The 20,729-nt window shown below is 37.2% G+C and overlaps 1 protein-coding gene across 4 annotated transcripts in view; it reads right to left on the reverse strand.

Moving 5' to 3' along the window:
* Nucleotides 1-804: 804 nt before the first annotated feature.
* LOC126194747 (glycerol-3-phosphate acyltransferase 3) overlaps nt 805-20,729 on the reverse strand; it is a 227,502-nt gene continuing 207,577 nt past the window's right edge. For all 4 annotated transcript variants that reach the window (XM_049933016.1, XM_049933017.1, XM_049933015.1 and 1 more), the window contains 4 exons: nt 18,616-18,731; nt 16,207-16,348; nt 3,232-3,440; nt 805-2,507 (listed from right to left, as the gene is read on the reverse strand). In XM_049933016.1, coding sequence (XP_049788973.1) covers nt 2,420-2,507; nt 3,232-3,440; nt 16,207-16,348; nt 18,616-18,731 — 555 coding nt within the window. In that variant the 3' untranslated portion in view covers nt 805-2,419. The remainder of the gene's footprint in view (nt 2,508-3,231; nt 3,441-16,206; nt 16,349-18,615; nt 18,732-20,729) is intronic.

A 20,729-nucleotide genomic window follows, 5' to 3' on the forward strand; every position in this document is an offset into this window, starting at 1 on the left:
TATCATGTGTAAATGCTTGGGAAGTTAGACAAGCAAGTAAATATATACTTGCACTGTTAAATTTTGTCATACTGATTTTGAAGCAGATGTGCTTAATACTGTAAGATGATCTGTGGGTGACTAAATTGTTTGCATGTGTTTCTTACCTTTTTCTGACTACTTAACTACTCCCACTATTTCTTTTTTTAAAAAGGATTTACCCTCTTACCTATGGTAAATGGTCTTCAAATTTTATAGTTGTTCAACAGATTGATGAGAGGTTGAGAAGTGTGTACAATTTAGGGTAATAGTGTTACTGATAACACAAATCATTGCATAATTTGTATATACTGTTTTTAAAGAAACACCATTTAAAATTATGTTTTTATAGTGTTAACAGCTGTACACAGTTTTGGAATCGTTTGAAAATAGGTAAGCCAGATACCATTTCAAGCAAATTTCTGCTAGCATGTTTGACACATTGACTGCCATGAGGTTGCTGGCAGTCACAGCAGAGCCTTTAATGCCTCAGGCCGTAACCTAGTCTGGAGTGAAACATCAGTGCAGCAGTCAACATGTAAAGTAAAATTATCATGATAGATATTCTTATACTTATGTCTCCAGTGTCAATATGATTAAAACCCTAGTGGGTATTTATTTTATAGAACACTGCAGCCTAACCCACAGAGGGATTTTATTCAAGTTATACTGCTCAAGACAAAAACGTACGTATTCTGGTATAATGTTAATTATATGAATTACTCAACAAGAAATGTGGTTATACTAAAGAAAAATTTATATGGAACACAGATTCCTAAAACAGCATTAATGATTGCCAGTTTATTTACAAGCTTTGCTAGTACATAACAATACAAAATGCAACAAAACAGCTTGACTCACCATTTTAACACACATTTTCTAAAAATGTGAAGTACACAAACAAATAAATTACAAAAGTTTTTCTTCACAGATTTAGTGCAGTGACTGGTATGACTACTTACAATAGAAAGTCCATTTCTATATACAATGAAAATCTAAGATAAGAATAACAATACTCTCATTTCTTTTACACCTATTGTTCAGTCTTCATGTATAATTTACTGTCATTTTACTTCATCTTATGAAGTGCAATGTACAAAAATATTGAAAGATCATTAGGGAAGTTTGCTTTTGCTATTACCTTAAAAAAAAACTCCACAGTAAGCTATCAGGAAAGTCACAGTTGAACACAACATTTCTTAGATAAAGTTATTCAAAATATGTAATGGAATACTTTGTGCCATAATCTTGCTTAACCCTCTTATTTTCCTTGCCACAATAAATATAAAAAAACATTAAGTGAAATGTATTCAAGACATTATTGCATCAAAACAAGTTATAAAATTACCTAGTGCCTATATACAAGTTACAAAGTGTGTTCCCACCCATTTTACTAGGCATCTTCACTTATTCCCTCCTTTAATATCATAAAAACTGTACACAGCCTCATATTTCCTTGTCTCAGTCATGCCATCCAGCAGTCTTATCTGAACATGATAGCAAGTTCTTGGAATTGTTTAAGAATGAATTTCTGGGTCCTGAATAATCAAAACTGTATAAATGAAAATGAATGCCATCTGAGTTAACTCACTTGGTTGTTTCCACTCAATTTTGATATATCTGAAGCTCAATGATACCTTACTTCTACCATGGCACTTCTGCAAGATTCCACAGGAGTAATTTTGTTGCTTTTCAGTTATCACAGTGAGTTTATTAATTAAAAAGCACATTAAAAATATTGGTACGGTCTATACAAAATAGGTTCTATCACACCAGCACAAGTTTTACTGCTTAACATTTACACAATTTACAAGTCATACAAACTGTGATGTAAACAGAACAAAATGAAAATGCATACATGGAATGTGTCCCACAAATTATGATACTATAATGGCTACAGTTGACACAAACACGTTTAATTACAAATACACAACTATCAATGAAATTTTAAAAAAATGATCAATGAATTTTATACAGTGAATTCTTTGGTGAGGATGGCTACATGCATTCAGATGATATGCATGTCCAGTTTCTGGATGAATACCCCCAGAAATGATAATGCAGACACAACACAACTCATCATGTCAGGAACATATGTAATTGCTCATACTTTAGAACTCTCATCCTGTCTTGTCAAACACAAATTGACATAAAATGTGTAATCACCATACAAAATAGTCAGTCCACTGAATTCTGGATGTAAACATAAGAAATACTTGCATAAAAAGCATTTCTGTAAACAGAGCTGTACTACCAAAATTAGTTTGCACAGCCATTCTTGTTATCAAAGATAAAGACAACAATAAACATATAAAATAATCCAGAATTAAAAGACTGCAAATCACAGGGACCACTTTTTCAAAACAATAAAATGATGGAAACTTTTCACTGTAGTTGAACCTCATTCCAGTTTCAGTCTCTTGCTAAATTCTTTTTGCTGGTTCTCTTTCCACTCTTTCTTTGGTTTCATGCGCTTCAGTTGCCCATCCCTTGAAAAAAAGAAGTTGAAATTGTTACTTAACAACTGGACAAATATGACAACACATTTGGCTTCTTGTCACTGTAAAGTGTACCAAAACATGATATAAGGATTGCATCTTCCAAATTAACAAAGTTCACGTTTGACACTTAGAATTCTATCTGTGTGTAAATTATTATAAATTAATACTTGTCTTGAAATTCTCATGTATAGCTACTCTTAGTGCCTACCATTTATTTATATGCAGTAACATTCTGAAGTGTTACATAAAGTTTCATTGCTACCACCCACATACTACTAGAAAACACACGTGGTAAGTTTTAGGCAGTACGGAAAAAAATAACCTTTATCTCCGTATTTTGATAGGAGTATAACTAGGAAGTCTCAGCCCCTTTGCAAAATAGGCTTATTACTAAAGTTACTCCAAGTACTTTTAATGAGAGATTTAAATTAGCTTCTCATGCGTATATTGCATTGAAAGAAATCTGGTGACAAGCAATTCAAAATTAAACACAACACATAACAGCTGTGAATACACAGCACAAGATCAACAACTTGCCAAATATGCTAGAGCAGCACACCAGTCAACATAGTAAAATAGGAGGAGTTAGGACTACAGTTAACCATTGTTTACAATATAGCAAATGCAATGCAAATATCATCACAGGACTCCTGTCCTCAATCTCTCTTAATACATTTTGTTGCTGTAAATATATAATTCATAAATGACTTACCACATCAGATCTACCAGTCCACCTTGCCTGGCAATAACACCTTTCACCCTGTTTGCAAAGTCTATAGCTGTCTCTCCTTCTTGCTGGTACATAGGTGGCAGATACCATACATCACAAACAATGGCCCAACTTGTCATCATCATGTACAAGTATTGCATCATTGAATAACGACTGCTGTTCCAAAATGCATCACCAAATTTTGGATCATACTGAAAATGAAATAAAGTTTTCTTTCACAGCTCCAAGTTGGAGATCCACTTAGCTTCAAATTTACTTTCGAAGTAAAGCTCTAGCAATTATCAGATACTGCTTACAGTTCGTAAGGGAAAGTACACAATGCTCCACAACAGAATATCGGTTTTAATTTAGAAATTTGGCAATATTCTAATTCATAAGTGCCATTATTTGCTCCAAAAGCACTAGAGACATACAGCTCTGAGGTAAGATGAAATGTAAATATACAAAATGGTAAAAATAATGTCACACTGAATATGTTGAGAGATGGCAGTACTCACCAAAACAAGAAAAGTAAGGCTAGTAAACACCAGTCCTGAAAAACACACTTCCGAGATATGAACATTTGTTCATTGGAGGGAGAAACATTTGGTTGCAGTTTTGAGCACAGCCATTATATTGACACTCCAACAGTGTGTTTTCTATCTTTCCATATCACAGAACACCAAGTAACATTAGTCTGAGCATTAGGCAGTCTGCAGTCAGTTGTATGGTTTGACTCTTAGTGTCCTTTCAGTATTGTTAGTGTGTTATTACAAAGTAAATTATTCACAACTCTGTTTGTATTTTAGTGTCTTACTTATGCAAGTTACCTCACTTTGGGATTTACTGTTAATGCTGAATCATTCACATGTACAAACAGCACACTATCTTCTCTCTTTCCCACCATCTTTTAGCAATGGAAGGCCACTACTTCAAGGATTATAGAGCAGGCATAATTTTCTGCTTGACTTAAGCAAGCCTGTACCCTCTATGCTGCAAAATATCCACATCGTAGAGTACCAACTCTTAAGCTGTTTGGCAGACATTTCCGGCTTCTTAAGGCACATAGGTTCTCTAGCAGCCCTAAAAGTAAACTGAGCAAATCCTCAATCAGTTCACACACCTGAAATGGAGGAGCATGTGTTCTATTTAGTGTATGGAAATACCGGACCCAGAGTGTGACAATGAAAAGCAGCTGAAGGCACGATTCATATGAATGTCTGAGCAGTACTTTATGAATAATAATTGTATCTGCACCGCCATCAGCACACTCAGACACAAGGACTACACTTCTTGCATCACTCTTGCATTATTTGCTAACTAACTCTTTCCCCACAGCTTTGTTCACATTTACGTTCACCACATATATTGCACACATCACCACCTCTCACTCCCACAACCATTTGCATGTGAAGCCCCTGCAAAACAGATTGATAAAGCATGCCAATATTATGCTAACATGCCTGTCATGCAGGGCTGCCTACATATAGAGGGATGTGTGCCTGGAAAAAAATTTCTTGCACCTGATGTGTATGCTGCCATCCAAAGCAGATCAATAAGACAGGCTGATACTATCCCCACACAACATGCCTGTCTTGAGGGGCAGACTATGTACTATGTCGCAGTCTGAAAAAGCTCAGTGCTGATACTCATGAAGTTTGCTGTCTACATGCCAAATTTGTTTGAAATCGATCCAGGTGTTTACATTATCAGCATGTGAAAGCTGGTGAAAATCTCAATGAAAATCCATACACAAAGCCAAAAGATGGCAGCGGCACAGTTTCTCTGTAAACTTGTGGACAACCGTACATGTTATCACAGAGATTAACTAGTGTGTATTATAAAGTACATCATAAGCACACTGCCTACTTCTACTGGAGGATGTGCCCCATTATCTAGGACTATGGATGTGTTACACGCATGATGATGCACCAGAACATTTTTGCAGAAATTTGCATGAACATCTGATGCTCACATTTATGGACCACTGGATCGATAGGGGAGATCCCGTACCCTGGCTGTCTCATTCTCCAGACCTCAATCTCTTAGGTTATGAGGACACTTCAAGGAATCGGTTAATATCACTCCTGTCAATTATGTTCAGGAAGTACAGGATTGCATCTCAGCACATGCAATAACAGCTTAAGATTAGAGGGGCACATTGCCATGGATAAGCATCATGTTGCACACCACCTATGACTAAGACTTCTTTATTAAGCTCCACGACTTTTGCTGTTCTAGTGAGATAAACTAACACTGCCATACTCATCTTTGATATGCTAGTATACGAATTCTCTGAGGAATATCTGTACTATCCAAATGCTTATTTACACATATAAGCCAACTTTGGAGTTTTCCTTGATGTAGATAAGGGAGTTTGAAAATCTAAATTATAACAAATTACATACATTCTAAACATGCTGATTGTGTCATTTCCTCATTATCTTCTATTGATTGTATTGAAACTTGTGCATGTGTCATTAAATACTATATTTTTGACCATTAAGTGCAACCTACATTGTAAGTATTACAGCCATCCTCTCACGGGGCACGCAGATGAGAGGCTGGTGACGTCACAGTGTGGAATTCCATATTCCACTACAATGTGTAGTGTGAAATCAAGGATTTGGCATGTCAGATTTTTGCCTGGCACAGAGGTCCATAGCCAATGAGATGCGACATTGTTTTTTCGTCACAAGTTGCTCTATTGCATAGTGTTAATCTTCATATTTGGTGGGTTTTCTTCATCATATAGTATATTGTCTGAATACAAGCCTGTTTCAAAGCATTGGCAAATTTAGGATCTCTTAAAAATTAATAAATTTAGCTACAATTTGTTATAATAAAATGACAGGAAACCACAATCAGCAGTTAAAGACTTCCTGTATGTTATGTTTCCAGTATTACAAATTGTGTGGTATGAAATGGTATAGTTTCAGTGCTAGGGCACACTAATGATCTATCAAATGCGCATCGTTCTGGTACAATTTGTAAATTAAATATCAAATAATGACATTTGCAGATATAGTCTCTAGATTTTGCATACAATAATGGAGGCATGTCTATCATCTTGAAGCCGTAGCGCAACTGATAGTATCTTCAGCTGTGAAGAGAAAAGTAGCAGGTTCACATCCACTGCCTCTCAGGTTTTTTTTCCGCTTCATTTTTCCCCTCTCCTGTTACTTTCTAAAAGATTCTGGGACTGTCTTATAATTCAACAGAAGTATTATCTGCAATATTCGATGTTATTTATTACAAATAATGTATTTGCCACAAATCTTGTTGCAAAGGCTTTCAACTGGGACAGTTCCTCTGTGGTCAGAAATCGTAATGTGACTGCCAGTCGGTGTCAGAAAGTCAATGAGTTACACAAACAGTTTTTGCTATTGTGAAACTTTCTTTAAATAAATATGTTTATTAACCCGAAAAAAGACAAGCCATAAGTTTATATAAACACATTCAACAATATAACAGGAATCAGCTTAATTTTTCAAGGAACTCCTTGACAGAATAGAAGGGGGTGACCTATGAGGAAGCACATGGGTTACTGGTAGCTGATATTGTTAACAAGAAATGACGGTAAAGAACATATATATTGAGAAGCCAATGTCTGAATACCCAGACTCGTGAATAGGGGTTGACAAGAGGTTTGCGAAACCTAACCGCTTATTGTCCAAACTGCCCATTTATGAGCCAAAAATATCCTTTGAGAATGGGAAGAGTTACCCAGAAATATAATACTATACATCATATGTGAATGAAAATAAGCAAAGTAGACTACTTTTCGCAGCAAACTATCAATTACTTCAGATACTGCTCGAATAGTAAAACTGGCAGCATGAAGTCTCTCAATAGATCCTGAATGTCAGCTTTCCATGTTAGTTTATTATCTATCTGAACACCCACAAATTTGAACTGTTCAGTTTCACTAATCATGTGCCCGTTCTGTGAAATTAAAATGTCAGGTTCTGTTGAATTGTGTGTGTTAGAAACTGTAAAAACTGAGTCTTACTGTGATTTAGCATTAGTTTATTTTATACAAGCAATGAGCTTATGTCAAGAACTGCAGTATTTGAAACAGTGCCAATGTTGTACACAACATCCTTTATTACCAAACTAGTGTCATCAGCAAACAGAAATATTTTAGAATCACCTATAAAACTAAAGGGCGTATCATTTGTAAAATAAGGAGCAGGATTGCCGCCCCCCCCCCCCCCCCCATTCAACCATGCCCATTCTCAACACTGTGGATACGATCCTTTTGCTGTCTTCGTTAAAGTAAGAGGGGAGCCAATTGTGAACTACTCCCCATTTCCATAGCGGCCCAACTCTTGGAGCAATATTTTGTAATCAACACAATCAAATGCCTTAATTAAATAAAAAATGATGCCTAACATTTGAAACCTTTTGTTTAATCTACAGGGTGGCGCACGAAATTTGTTACCATTTTGTTTTTGAATATAAACTTTATTGTCAATACAATCTGAAAGGAATATATACTACAATGAAGAGCTGTCCATGGAGATTTGTTCTAACTCAGCACATGCTCAATATGTCCACCACTTCGTTTCCTAACTTCCTTCAAACGAACACTGAAGTTAGTGATTACCCTACGGCACATGTCTTCCATAATTTCACTGCAAGCTTGGAGAATAAGTCTTCTGAGCTCCATTAAATCAGTGGACATTTTGGCAAAATTTTTTCCTTTAGGTACCCCCAAAGAAAAAAGTCATATGGATTGAGGTCTGGACTATTGGGGGGGGGGGGGGGGGGCCAATTTTGTCCGTCATTGAAGCAACCTGGAAACCTGAGTGAAATGATCCACATGTCGAAATGCTCGTGTAAAAACTCCAACACAGTGTTTGCAGTATGTGACCTTGCTCCACCTTGCATGAACCACTGTGTGTTGAAGGGCAAGGCAGTAGGAAGAAGCTGTGGAATGAAGCTATTGTGAAGCATGTTCAAATAATGCTCGCTGTTCACAGTTTCTTCAAAGAAAAAGGGTCCAATAAGTCTGTGACTGGAAATTGCTGCCCACACTGTGATCCTTGGAGCATAATGTTGTCGTTCATGAAGCACTTGTTGGTTTTCAGTGGTCCAAAAGCGTACATTTTGTTTGTTAACCACACCGTCTAAATGAAAATGCGCCTCGTCTGAAAACCAAACGTTGTTGAGAGTTTCTTCCCTATCCTCCGCCCACTGAGCAAACAGTAGTCTCTGCTGCTTGCGTTCTTCAGTGAGCTGTGCACAGGTCATCTTGTATGTGTACATACAGAGGTCATTTTAAGAATGCATTGAACAGAGCATCTGGATATTCCCAGTTGCACTGCTGCCTTTCTGCACGATTTCCCAGGACTTCTCTGTACAGCAACTCTTACCGCTTCAATATTCTTTGGCGAACAAACAGGCTTAGGCCAAGGTCGCTTCGCTTCCAATACTGTTCCTTCCTGTACGAATTTATCATACAACCTGTGGATGGTCTTCTTGCAAGGGACCCATTGTGTGATAAACTGTTGTAAACACCTCTGAGTCACAACAAGGCTTTTCATTTCATGAAAAAGTAACAATTGCCGATCGTTGCTGTGTCGTCAGTCTTCAATTGTCAGCCATTGCTGCTTACTAGTCTCCTAGCAGCAGTATTGTGAATTAAACGTCATTTCGTAACTCATTTGTTTTTCCAAGCTCTGCTGGTACTGCTGTAGTGATCCCAGTGGGATATCTAATGTGCGTCTTAAATTGTGAAAGAAACAATTGGTAACACATTTTGTGTGCCACCCTGAATCCAGTACCGAAAAGAGAATATAGCATTTTCAGTTGTTAAACCATTTCTAAAACAGAACTGTACATTTTATAGCAAATTATGTGAAATAAAATGGTCAACTATCCTTACATACACAGCATTTTCAATAACTTTAGCAAACACTGATGGCATAGAAATAGGTCTAACATTGTCTACCTTATCCCCTTTCTCCCTTTTTATAAAGCTGGTTTACTACTGAGTACTTTAATCATTCAGGAAACTGACTGTTCTTAAAGGAAAAATTACTAATATGGCCAAGTAATACCCATGGCATTACCGTCTTAAGTGATTTAAATATTGACTCAATCTCCCCCTTGTCTGTATCACAGAAGAGTATTTCAGATATCAATCTTGGAAAGTCATTTTCCAAGAGTGTTATATGATTCCCTGTAGAAACTAAGTTTTTATTTAATTCACTGTCAATGTTCAGAAAATGATTGTTAAATATCGTACATACATCTGACTTATCAGTAACAGAAATAGGTTTACTACGAATTGACTTTATATCATCGACCTTGTGCTGCTGACCAGACACTTTCTTCATGACTGACCATATGGTTTTAATTTTATCCTGTGAATTGGCTATTCTATTTGCATACCACATACACTTTACCTTGCTAATAACATTTTTAGGCGCCTTACAATACTGTTTGTAATGGGAAACTGTCGATGGATTGCGACTACTTCTAACATTTTGATATAATTTCCACTTTGTTCTACTTGATATCCTTATCCCACTAGTCAGCCACCCACGCTGCCTTTTACTGCTAGTACCCTGTTTACAATGTTCCAATGAAAAGCAACTTTCAAAGAGCATGAGAAATGTGTTAAGGGAAGCATTATATTTGTCATCTATGATATCGGCACTATTAATATCCTGCCACACTTGTTCCTTAATGAGGTTTAAAAAACTCTCTATTGCCACTGGATTAGCTTTTCTATGTAGTTTGTAATTACATATAACATTTGTTCGAGTACAAAAACTTTTTAGTGTTAAAATTGGGCAGCATTGTCTGAAAGGTCATTCACCCTTATACTAACAGAATGCCCATTTAGTAACGAAGTACGAATAAAAATATTGTCTATGGCTGTGCCACTGTTCCAACGCACCCTGGTTGGAAAAAAAAAAAAACACATTCTGCATCAGATCGTATGAATTTAGGAGATCTTCCAACATACTTTTCTTGCACAAGCACACACACAATTTGTGTTTCAGTCACATACAACTAATTTTTGGTACTTCCTACAAAGTGAACCAAGAACCCTCTCTAGCTTCAGTAAAAATGTTCTGAAGTCAGAGTTAAGGGATCTATAAACAAAAACAATTAGAAGTTAAGCTTCACTAAATTCATCTGCCCCTGCACAACATTCGAATACCTGTTCAGTGCAGTGCCATGATTTGTTTACGGACTCAAAAGGAATACTGCCTTTTTTTTTTGTGTAACATACATGGCCACTTCTCCACTCCGTAAAGAACTCCTTGAAAAACAGCCAGCTGGTCTGTATCCTCAGAAAGGTAGCCTCTGAATTGTCACATTATTTACATGGTGCTCCGATATACCAATAAGCAGTTAACCAACTTTGTCTCTAATACCTCATATTTTGACGAAATATGCTAATGACTTCTCTTCTTGGATACCTTATCACCTCTGAAGGTGATTCCTTTGTTAAAGGCACTTCAAATTTCTGGGTATTTAGTTGAATTTATGGTCTTTAGATTTGATTGATTTATTGTGTAACTGAAGAGTAATGGATTCTTATTAGCACTAGTGGGTGACCTCACACTTTTCATTATTTAGTCTCAACTGCCCATTTTCACACCATACAGATATCTTTTCTAAATCATTTTGCAATACGTTTTGATCTACCGATGACTTTACTAGATGATAAATGACAGGATCATCTGCAAACAACCTCAGGCAGCTGCTCATATTGTCTCCTAAATTGTTTATGTAGGTAAAGAACAGCAGAAGGTCTGTAACACTATATTTGAGAAGGCCAGAAATCACTTCTGTTTTACTCAATGACTTTCTGTCAGTTACTAGAAACTGTGATCTCTCTGACAGGAAATCACAAATCCTGTCGCATAACCGACATGCCACTGAACAGAGTTGGCGAGGGCGTGAGAACAGACACAGGTCGGTGGCCGAGAATGACCCAGCAGCAGTAGAGGAATGTGTGTGAGTACCCTTGTTGAGGATGCACAGCTCGTAAGGCATCATGAGGTCCTCCAAAACCTGACCTCAAGGGCAAGTATTGGTCGAGTCACACAGGACATGATGGGCACTGACGTCTCCCAGGAGGAGGAATGGTCGCGGGAGTTGTTCGTTAAGATCTATGAGAGCCTCAGAGTCTAGTGCATCTTGCGAAGGTAAATACAGTGAGCAAACAGTGATCCTTCGACACATGCAAATTTGAACTGCAACTGTTTGCAGGTCAGTGGCAAAGGGGAAGGCAGAGGAGTGGTGTGTGTTAGTGACAAACACTGCAACACCTCCCTTGGCCCTTTCCCTCAATAGGTCATCCTTGTGGTATAACATATATCCCTGTATCTTTAAAATTCATTTCTTGTAAACAAAAGCACAAGGGACATGCCTGTGCTAGGAATTTCAATTCCTCCACACAAGTCCTGAACCCATCACATTCCACTGTAGTATGGAAGCCATGTCATCGGCGCGGTTTTAATTTAGCCCTATTTTTGCACCGGGGAGGTGAAGCACTTTAAGAGCGAGGAGGAGTGGAGGGGCTGCCTGGATCCAAGGCATCTAACTCCACGATATCCTCCTCAGCAGTCAGAATGACGTCTGATAGCACTCAGGACAGTTTGGCCTGAATGTCGTGAGCCTTTCACTGTACCCTATCCCTTCAAGGATGAGGGGGGAAAGGGGGCATTGAGAGGCACTCTGCTTTTCTTGTAGCTTCTGGATGCTTGCTGTGGAACTGTTGGTCTTTCCTGGTGCAGCTGCCTGGATTGCTTTGTCCTTACTCTTCTCCCTTGACATGTACATGTGCAAGTACTGGTGCTTGTGGTGGATATAAGCACACTAGGCGTCGTCTGTGTCTAAGCATCCACCTTGGGAATAGGTTTCTGCACCATGGAAGAATATGATGTGGCCAAGATGGGGGGGTTTGTGTGTGATGAAATGTGAAAAGGACTAGATCCATGATTCGGGATCCAAACATATCAAGGAAAAACCAAGCCAAGGAATTAGAAGTAAACTGACCATTTGTTGGGCCAATTTTGAAATTTCAAACAATTCTGGTGTGGCATTGAGTGCTCTGCAGGAAGAAAGCTCATGTGTGTGAAGTGTCAACGATCAAGTAATTTTAATCAGAATATACTTGCAAACATAACTGGGTTCTGAGTCAGTGGTATGCCTACTGACCCTGTACAGAGGAGTCAGTGACCTGGGACCACAAAAAGTACTACAATCATACACCAACCAAAAAGTTTGAACTGCTGACATACTGAAAGCCAATGATTAAGGCAATCAGTTAACTGCAGTATTTCTTGACTTCAGAAAAGCATATGACTCTGTACAACACCAATACTATCAACAAAAGTACTATCAAATGGGGTATCAAATGAAATTTGCAACCAAAGTGAGGATTTCTTGGCAGAGAGCAAGCAGCATGTTATCTTGGATGAAGAGTAACTGCAGGTGTGTCCCAGCGAAGTGTTCTGGGACCACTGCTATTTATACTCTACATTAATAACATGGCAGACAACATTAACAGTAACCCCAGACTTTTTGGAGAGGATGCAGCAGTTATCTGTAATGAAGCAATGTCTTAAACATCCACACAAATATTCAACCAGCTGTTGATAAGATTTCAAAGTGGTGCAAAATTGGCAACATGCCTTAAACGGTTAGAAACGTAAAACTGTGCACTTTATAAGCCTCAAAAATTTAGTACCCTATGAGAACAATACTACTGAATCAGTACTGGAAACATTCAACTCTTCCCAATAACTCTGTGTAGCATTTTGTAGGATTACTAAATGTAATAATCATTAGGTCCAGTCATATGTAAAGCAGGTGACAGACTTTGGTTCATTAGTATGATAGCACAGAAAATTTCATTCAGTCTACAAAGTAAATTGCATGTGGAAGTAACACGCAGGTTATCCTTTAATACTGCCAAAGTGTGGGGCCCATACCAAATATGAGTAATAGAGGGAGATGAATCATGATGTATCCACAGACAAAAAATATTTCCATATTTTTCCTGGATATCTAGGTTAAAAATACTATTTCCCAGGTGAAAACACACTTTTTGTGTTAAGTGACAATATACTTTGCCTCATAGCTGTATAACTTTTCAATTCTTTTAATGGTAAAGGTTTCACATACGAGTGTATAACTTCCCAGCACTTTAGGAAACAAAATCCAGCACAAAAAAAGCATTTTTGGAAGATCTTTGATGTATGGCAACATGTACACTGCATATTTTCACATTACTAAAATGTAAATTCCACCAGATACAGCACGGTAGCTTCCGATGCTTTGAAATCAAGATTGAGATGCACTTACATTAGCCAATTGCAGCTCATGTCACATGATTTAGTCAGCCACTAGCAACATCACTATTAAGTAGTGCGAACACACAAATAGGAAAAGTTAAGAGTTTAAATTTATATACGTACAGTAGATCTTCAAGAAAAACTAAGCTTTCAAATATAATATTTGCCTTTTTTTAGTGTGTTACCCTTTAAGATATATCAAATGCCGGTCAAATGCGGTCTTCTAGATCCAAAACTGTTCTATGTGGCTGGTCCTCGGAGTGTTACGATTTGAATGAGAGTGAAACACTCTACGATTTAAGAAATTCATTGTACATTGTCACACATAACATAATTCATCTTGCATAATTGGAAATTTACTTTGAAATTAACGCTTCTCAAAACACCCTTCACAATATCTTCCTGTAACCTGTTAAGGGCCCCACACATGTGCGAGGATCACAGTGATCCGTCAAATGCAATTACTGCCTGTAACCAGTCGCTCGACTTGGCAGCCCACACAAGAGCGATTTGACGAGCAATTTCAATCAGTATTATGAATATCACTGTTATGGGAAGTTCTGCTATGGAAAATGAACTGCTATGTTTAGTAGCAGTTACAGCTGATTTCCCTGTTCCCAAGAACACCTGCAAAACAAATTTAAAATAAATTTATTGAATTTGTTTTGAAATGCCTTTCTTGACATTGTACAGTACTTTGCACAATATATAACAGTTTTCACACTGATACCAAATGGTCTGTGCACACCTTTCCAGTGTGCCAGTACAATTCTTTTCATTTTTATTGGTCCTCTATTCCTTTCTAGTCATTGGTCTTATAATTTAACTGCAAATATTTACACAATTTACTCAATGTTTCTACTGAGATGTCAATAGCAGCTACACTGATTATTGTAACCCTTATAAATTGAATGAAGGAGCACTAGTTTACATGAAATGACAAGGGATTTGAGTATAGCTGTATAATACGTTTGTGCTGAACATTTAAATGTCGTCTTAGCATTACAGTAGGTATCTATGTCATTCTGTTTAGAAGTTAAAAACTTTAATAATGCGTGTAATAATTTCATAAATAACTCAAAATCATAAGAAGTGAAGTTCATAGTCATGATACAGTGGGCTCAGTCATTCCTACTTCTATAGCACAAGCTTCAAAATGCTCCTCACTGCAAAATGGAGAGTGTTTTTTGTATTGCTTCTTGAGATAATTGGCAACTCCCTCTTCCACTTCACTTTTCAGAGTAGTTCGGGGTCCCTGGGTAACTTTTAAATTCTAGTGTTAATTCCTTACTAAACATGGGCAAAGCTAAATGAAGCTGCACAACCATGCTTAATAAATAGAGAAACGAGTCTCTGCTAACCAGCCAGGCAGCCATATTGCGTGCACAAAATGAATGCTATCCATCAGACTGCCTGGGATTTCCACATGACCAGCGACCAATTGCTACAATTTGCTCATGCATATGTGCAATTGTCACCCATGTCACTGATCACTGTGATCTGTCGCTCATGTGTGGAACCCTTCAGTAACAAACAGTTGTGACGTCACATCCACTGAACGCAGGTTTGTGTTGCGTAATCTTCATCCTAAAGCCTTTGACACATTTTGCTGCAGTTGGCAGGTTCTTCTGTGTGCAGTGTGTGTGTGTGTGTGTGTGTGTGTGTGTGTGTGTGTGTGGTAAGTGGTGCATTTTCTTTGCAACCAAAATTTATTTTGGTGTCATTCTCTTGTTTGTTTTATTGCTGCAGCAAGAGACTAAAGTAAAACTATTTGTTAAAATATCAGTTCCCATCAGTCAGAATTACAAAAATTTAACTGAAAACTAAAACTATGAAAAATTCAAGGTTTTTCCCAGATGAAGAAATTCCCAAGTTTTTGCCAGATTTGAAATTCCCAAGTTTTTGCCAGATTTCCCAGTTGTTCTGGGTCGTATAAAACCTGTGTTTGTACACAGAAAAAGGGCACAAAAAATAGGTTCATTTGGTCCACGGGAGAAAGATGTTGCATGCTGAAAAACTTTAACAACCCAATGTTTGACGACAGATACCAATTATCCCACAAAAGCCTTTAAAATTTTGACTAAACTGCAGCCACCTAAATATCATTCCTGAAGATATTACAAAGACAGGATTGGACTACAGCATGCACAGAGGCATTTACACAAACATTCTTTACATGCTCCATTTCCTAATGAAACAGGGAGAAATCCTGACATTTAGTACAATGAAAACTACTTTCTGCCACATTGGGTGTAGATGCACATGTAGATTGGATATCAAACTAAGCTCTTCCTACAAACATGTCTTCAGACATCACAGTAGATTTTTCAGGATACATCTTTGTTAGACACCTTCTTATGTTAGTACTAGTACTACCATCTCTCAATATATTTCACTCTCTTTCAATACCCTGTATTGTATTTGCTGACACAACAAAGCAACAGCTTCTGGTGCCAAAACAGTTAAGTTGGTTGTATAATGATTATCTTTACAGCATTTGACCTTTCCTATTTCAGGTTGCTACTAAACTACAGGCCATGTAATCTGTCTAATATAGCATGTCTCAATTGGACACTACTTTGGCAGCGTGCATGCCCCTAATCTACCCGAAAGTAAGCAAACAATGAAACAGACGTACTGAAAACAATATTACCTTTATGGCTACAGGATAAATGACACCTCCAACTTCAAAGCTTCCTTTCTTGAACTGCATAACTGATGTATTGTTAATGCATGTTCCTTCAGGGAAAATGAGAATTGGAGGATTGTTAGGATCAGACACATGCTCACGAAGCCTGAAAAATTACAGAAGAAGACTTTTTCTTAGTATCAGGTGCAAATCTTCACTGAAATTATACTGGTAAAAACTGTATATATTTTTAATATCTGGTGTTCCAATATACAGTGACAGCAGCGTAAAACTTAACACAACACTATTTGTGAACACACACACACACACACACACACACACACACACACACACACACACACACACACACAGAGAGAGAGAGAGAGAGAGAGAGGCACTGGCAGGCAGCAACTGATGCTAACCCACATCGGCAGTGGAAGACAACTGAGCCAAAATTAGGAGTATACTGTATATATTTCATTGCAGTGGAGTGTTGTGGCTACAAATGTGTGTGTGTGTGTGTGTGTGTGTGTGTGTGTGTGTGTGTGTGCGCGTGCGTGTGTAAAATGCCTATACAGTCTAGGAGAGAATAACTATAGAGCTGAAGACTACATTTTTTCGCAATAGTTTGAAGAAGCACATCAAGTGATCATAGAAAAATTTCCAAATGCTGTGATCCCAGAAGATAGTAGGAGACACAATGGAGGTTATACAACAGCTTTGGTTTCAAATTCCTTTTATAAGCACTCCACAGGTATTGTCAATATTTAAAGAATTATTGTCAGTCCAAAAAACAACATTAAGCAAGTCATCCCAACAATCTGCTGTTAAACTTTTTCATGAATTAAAATTTAAATCTTACCACATTACAGCTGTGCAATAATTGAAGAAGATAGGCAAATGAATGATTATTGCAACTGGCTTCTTGAAAACATTGATGGTGGACAAATAGGTCTAATGACTTATTTCATGTTAGACAAGGCATAGTTTCATTTATCCAGCCGTGTTAAGATTCAGAACACCAGGTATTGGTATTAGTGTACCTTTCCAATAATCAAAGTGGGAAAAATATTTTTTTACTGAACTGTCAATCCACATGTTTACTCCACAATTTTCAAGGACGTTTATGCACAAATGATTGATAATGAAAAAGAAAACATTATCTTCCAACAAGATGGAACAATGTTTCACTGAATCACAATCATGAAAGTTTCACAAATGAACACATTGCCAGCAGTGCCCAGTGACCTTCATGTTCTCAAGAGCTGGCTACTTGAGATCACTTCCTTTCGTTCCTTAAAGGGAAGTGTGTATGCTTCTAACCCCCACAATTTTGATGGACTGAAGATGAAAATTCAATGAGAAATCAACGCAATTTACATTTTGCATCAGATGACTCAATATATTCAGTCTGGCACAAAAGTGTGCCAATGCCTAGGATAATCATTTTGAACATCTTTACTAACAATAATATTAATAAATGCAACATCTGTGTACCAACATAAAATTTCATTCCAACATAATTTACTGATTCTGCAGCAGTTACATTTTGAGTTTTGTTTTACATTGCTCACCCTGTATATATAATAATAAAATTGGAAATTTTTATAGAAATTTATTCACAATGAATTTAACAATGTTTGCTATATGTCCTGTATTACACACATGCTTCAGTTTTTAGAAACAAGTTTCAAACTTACGCCAGCAAGTCCCTTGATGTTGCCCTCTTTTACTAATTGAGGCACTGGCTCGAACACATGCTGATGATGTATCCTTTCCTCAGTATGTTTCACTTATTTATGAATTTGGTCAAAGTCAATATAAGCTAAAGCTTTTAGTTTCATTTTTATAAGAACGTTACATAAGGTATGTGTTGAATGTGTGTATTTGGAACAAGTTGTTTTTCAAATTATAAACCATTCTTAACTGGATATATTTAACATAATTGTATAGTAATGAGGATAAAAGCAAGCAAGCTTGTAAGCAGACATTCATGTGAAGAGAAATAAATATTTCGTGTCGCAATACTAAAGATTTTAATAATGGTTCAAATGGCTCTAAGCACTATGGGACTTAACATCTGAGGTCATCAGTCCCCTAGAACTTATAACTACTTAAACCTAAGCACGTCACACACAGCCATGCCCGAGGCAGGATTCAAACCTGCGACCGTAGCAGCAGCGCAGTTCCAGACTGAAGTACCTAGAACCGCTCGGCCACAGTGGCCAGCAAAGATTTTAATTTGATTGACTATTTGATACCTGCATGTATGTCCTCTCTGAACCTAATTAATTCCATTAATTTAATAGGTTGCAAAATGTTGAGTGTACTTTTCCAGAAACTTTTTAATCTGTTCCAAAATATATATGCTGCAAACTTCTGCTATGAGCAAAATTGTTAATTAAATAAATTTTTGGCACTGGTGTGGTATACCTTCTTGCAACTGCTTCTCTGTCCTTTACTTCAGAACGTTCAAACCATATGTGAGGGGACGCTCTCGCTAAAGCTCGCTGGAGGAGTCCTAAGAAACCACCATGCCTCTGACCAATCTGCAATGATAGTACATTATACAAAAGTAAAGGAAAGTTAGTAGACATATTCCTCATATCCACATCAGTGCACTCCAAAAATTACCACTGTCTGGTATATTGTATATCTACATGATTACTGTCAACATACAGTGAGTACAAGTATTGTAAGGATTTCACTTCGCACAGAACTGAAGTAAACTCATTATCATTTACTAAAAAATTGTAAAGTCTTCTGAAACTAATTTTGACCACAAAGTCTGATACACACACACACACACACACACACACACACACACACACACACACACACAGTTATTTTAAAAGAATGTGCACAGATCATCTTGCTAACTATGAAGTTAGTTTTTATTTGAAGTTGTAAGTGTAGACCATCATCTTAAAACTAATGCTGTGAACACTTTGTTTAATTCTACCATGTGTGAAGTTATTTACCCATACCAAGCCAAGTCACGCCATGGATTTTTGTTAGTATTAACATGGAGTATTGGTATTTAGGAATCTTCTCACTCCTTGTTGTTGGCATCGTTAAGATTACCATTCTTTAAATTCAAAATGCATTTGAAAGCTAAATACTGCTAAAAATAAAATTTTAATTTCCATATTCTTTCCCCCATCAGGGCTCAAATTCTTGGTTCAGTTAATTAGAAAATTACTGCTGATATGCTTTTCCACTGTTTATACAAAGTTTTACACTGTCATTTACTAGCAGACTGACAAAACTGGAAGGATGCTACTATATTTTGAGTAACTCAGAAGAAAGAAACAAATTTGGAAAAATTAACAGATGACATAATACAATTTGTTAAAACATCATGGGATTTTATAGCTCCACTTTCCCTGAGTACCAGTATGACAAAACTGCTACTTTCAAAGAATGTGATTCACAATCTATTCCTGAATAATAGGTTTGTCACTACTCAGTCTGTGTCTGTCTTTGGATGGTTGCAAAGTTAGTATACACTTTTTCTGGCAATTTGATACTGGAAAATGCTGGATGGAATTCAAATAACACAATGAATAAAGGTAACCACTCACCACACAGCTGAGGCATCAAGTGATCAACATGCACACAAACAACATTAGATACGTAACTAAGTTCTGAAATATTGTTTATGTTTAAATCTTGCATATGTGCCTATCAAACAATCAATGCCTCAAGTACATGGTGAGCTGTTTCATTTACTCCCTACATTGTTCCTTTGTATGTCGGAAACACACACTTCCTGCAATGTGTAGTTTTCCCACTTATGCTTTAGCAGTTACATCGACATACTTCTGTTATGCAAAGTATTCACAACAAAGAAACTAACTTTAGCAACAAATGACTGAATAAAATAGCTACATTTTTCTGTTATACAGACAATGACAGGCTTACTCAAAATGTAGTGGAAATCTCTGACTAAAAAGATATATCAATCTGGTTACAGGTTATATCCTTTTAAGGAATGCAATAAGTGTCTATATGTGAGGGTGTGATCTCATTAAGAGACTACTGACACTTACTGTTCATTACATGGCATTTCATGAAGCTATCACTAGGATGAGAAGTTAAGAGCACATAAATTTTTTACTTGTGGTAAGAAAGTTCCGGCAGAACGTAAATAATTTTAAGAGTAAAGGACACTACTCACTGAATAATAGAAAAATTGAGTAGTACAGGCAGAAATTGAAGCTCTGCTAGCTTTCAGATGAATCCTTTAAGGAGTCAGAGTGCACACTTTGTGAGCAGCAAAACCTTTCCAACTCTGGTATCCTCATGTCACATTCCTAATTCCACACACCTACTGCCTCCTCAACCTCTGCTTCCACCACTTTCTCCCTCTAGCCACATCAACACACAAGCTCTCACCCCAGTCCACCTGCTGAGCTGTGAAACCCAGTATCTTGTGTTCAGCTGGCACAATTAACTGCCAAAGCAGCAGGCGTGTGTAATATTTTTGTGGCAGTTGATTAGTTTTAATTTTTTCTAGGGGAAATAATTCCTGCACAGTCATGTTC

Source organism: Schistocerca nitens, chromosome 7 (genome assembly GCF_023898315.1).
Source record: "Schistocerca nitens isolate TAMUIC-IGC-003100 chromosome 7, iqSchNite1.1, whole genome shotgun sequence".
Taxonomy (NCBI): domain Eukaryota; kingdom Metazoa; phylum Arthropoda; class Insecta; order Orthoptera; family Acrididae; genus Schistocerca; species Schistocerca nitens.